The 1562-nt window shown below is 44.0% G+C and overlaps 1 protein-coding gene across 1 annotated transcript; it reads right to left on the bottom strand.

Annotated features, from left to right (window-relative positions):
* Window positions 1-585: 585 nt before the first annotated feature.
* On the bottom strand, window positions 586-1254 carry LOC110108627. The gene has a single exon (XM_020839346.1). The coding sequence runs from the start codon at window positions 1252-1254 to the stop codon at window positions 586-588; it is 669 nt and encodes a 222-aa protein (XP_020695005.1).
* Window positions 1255-1562: the final 308 nt, after the last annotated feature.

Here is a 1562-nt window from a genome sequence, read left to right as displayed (position 1 = left end):
ATCAGTACCCCAGCATTCAAATGGCCAGGACGCTATTGTTGGGTGTAGTGGATTTGGCGGTTGATGTATAACATCACCGTGGATTTGACATTCATGGCACCTCTTAACGCGGTCAATACAATCTCTGACCATGGTCGGCCAATAGTAACTAATTCTCTTGATTTTAGCAGCCATCTTAGGACCTGACTGATGTGCTCCACAAAATCCTTCGTGGACTTCTGCTACTACTTTATCAGCTTCCATGGTCCCTAGGCACCTTAGCCACATTTCATCAAAAGCTCGTCTGTACAACGTGTCATTAACAAATGCGTATCGCAATGCCCTTTTTCTAATTTGTGCGGCCATAGACTTTTCTGTCGGGAGTTTGTTTTCCTTGAAGTAGTCAATGAATGGCTGCCTCCAATCATTTTCGACTTCAATATCTAAACAATGCCACCACGATTCTGAAACTTGACTAGCTTTATGTCTCTTGGCCATATGATATTCTTCTGGATAATTCTCCATAACGATCTGATGGAGGGGTTGAGGGTCAACTGGGATTTTATCTTGCTGACTTGAATCTAGTATTTCTTCTGCCCTCAGGAATTATAGCAGAGCGGGCTCCAAAATCCTACGAGTGTAAATTCCTATGAATATATGCCTCTCCTCATTGATGTTCGCCATTTCTTTGGCCAATTTGGCCAGACAATCTGCTTTAGCATTCTGTCCTCGAGGAACTCGAGCCATTTTGACATTTGGTACTTGCTTCAAAAGCTCAAGGGCTCGCCGATAGTAATGGGCCAATTCGACTTTGCCAACCTTATAGATACTGAGGACCTGATTTATCACGAGCTGAAAATTACCGAAGATTTGGAGATGTTGGATTCTGACATCGATCGCAATCTCCAACCCTGCTAATAGAGCTTCGTATTCGGCTTCGTTATTGGTCCGAGGTTCAGTCAAACTGAATGAAAATCTCATTAGACCAACGCCGGCTCGGGCTCTTGCAATATTTGGAGGTCGAACAAGTCTAATAGATGATGCCCCGTCGAAGTACATCTCCCAGGATTGTGATTTATTTTCTTCCTCGACCTGCATAATCTGTTCATCAGGCAAATCGTCATTTAGCGGAGAATCTACCGGGATTGGATGTGCGGCGAGGAAATCTGCCAAGGCCTGTCCTTTCACTGCCTTTTGTGACATGTATATGATATCAAACTGCAGTAATAGTACTGCCCACCTGGCTAGACGACCTGTCAACGATGGTCTTGTCATCAAGAACTTCAGTGGATTGATCCTTTATATCAGGGTGATTTTATGGGATAGCATATAGTGGCGGAGTTTTTGAACTGCAAAAATCAGCGCCAAACAATGCTTTTCAATAGGAGAATAACGGCTTTCTGCTCCAATCAACCTTCGACTGATGTAGTAAAGCGCATTTTCTTTTCCTTCTTCATTATTCTGGGCCAATAGTGCTCCGAGGGACTCTTCCAGTGCAGTCATGTACAATATGAGAGGCTTCCCCGGAATCGGCGATGCTAGGATGGGCAGATTCAGCAGATATCTCTTGATGCTATCAAACA

This window comes from Dendrobium catenatum, unplaced genomic scaffold (assembly GCF_001605985.2).
Source record: "Dendrobium catenatum unplaced genomic scaffold, ASM160598v2 original_scaffold_185271, whole genome shotgun sequence".
In the NCBI taxonomy this organism is placed as follows: Eukaryota; Viridiplantae; Streptophyta; class Magnoliopsida; order Asparagales; family Orchidaceae; genus Dendrobium; species Dendrobium catenatum.
This window is presented reverse-complemented; position numbering and strand designations above follow the sequence as displayed.

Excerpts from the sequence above, each read along its gene's own strand:
- LOC110108627 (XM_020839346.1), bottom strand. The coding sequence starts at position 1,254 with ATGACAAGACCATCGTTGACAGGTCGTCTAGCCAGGTGGGCAGTACTA.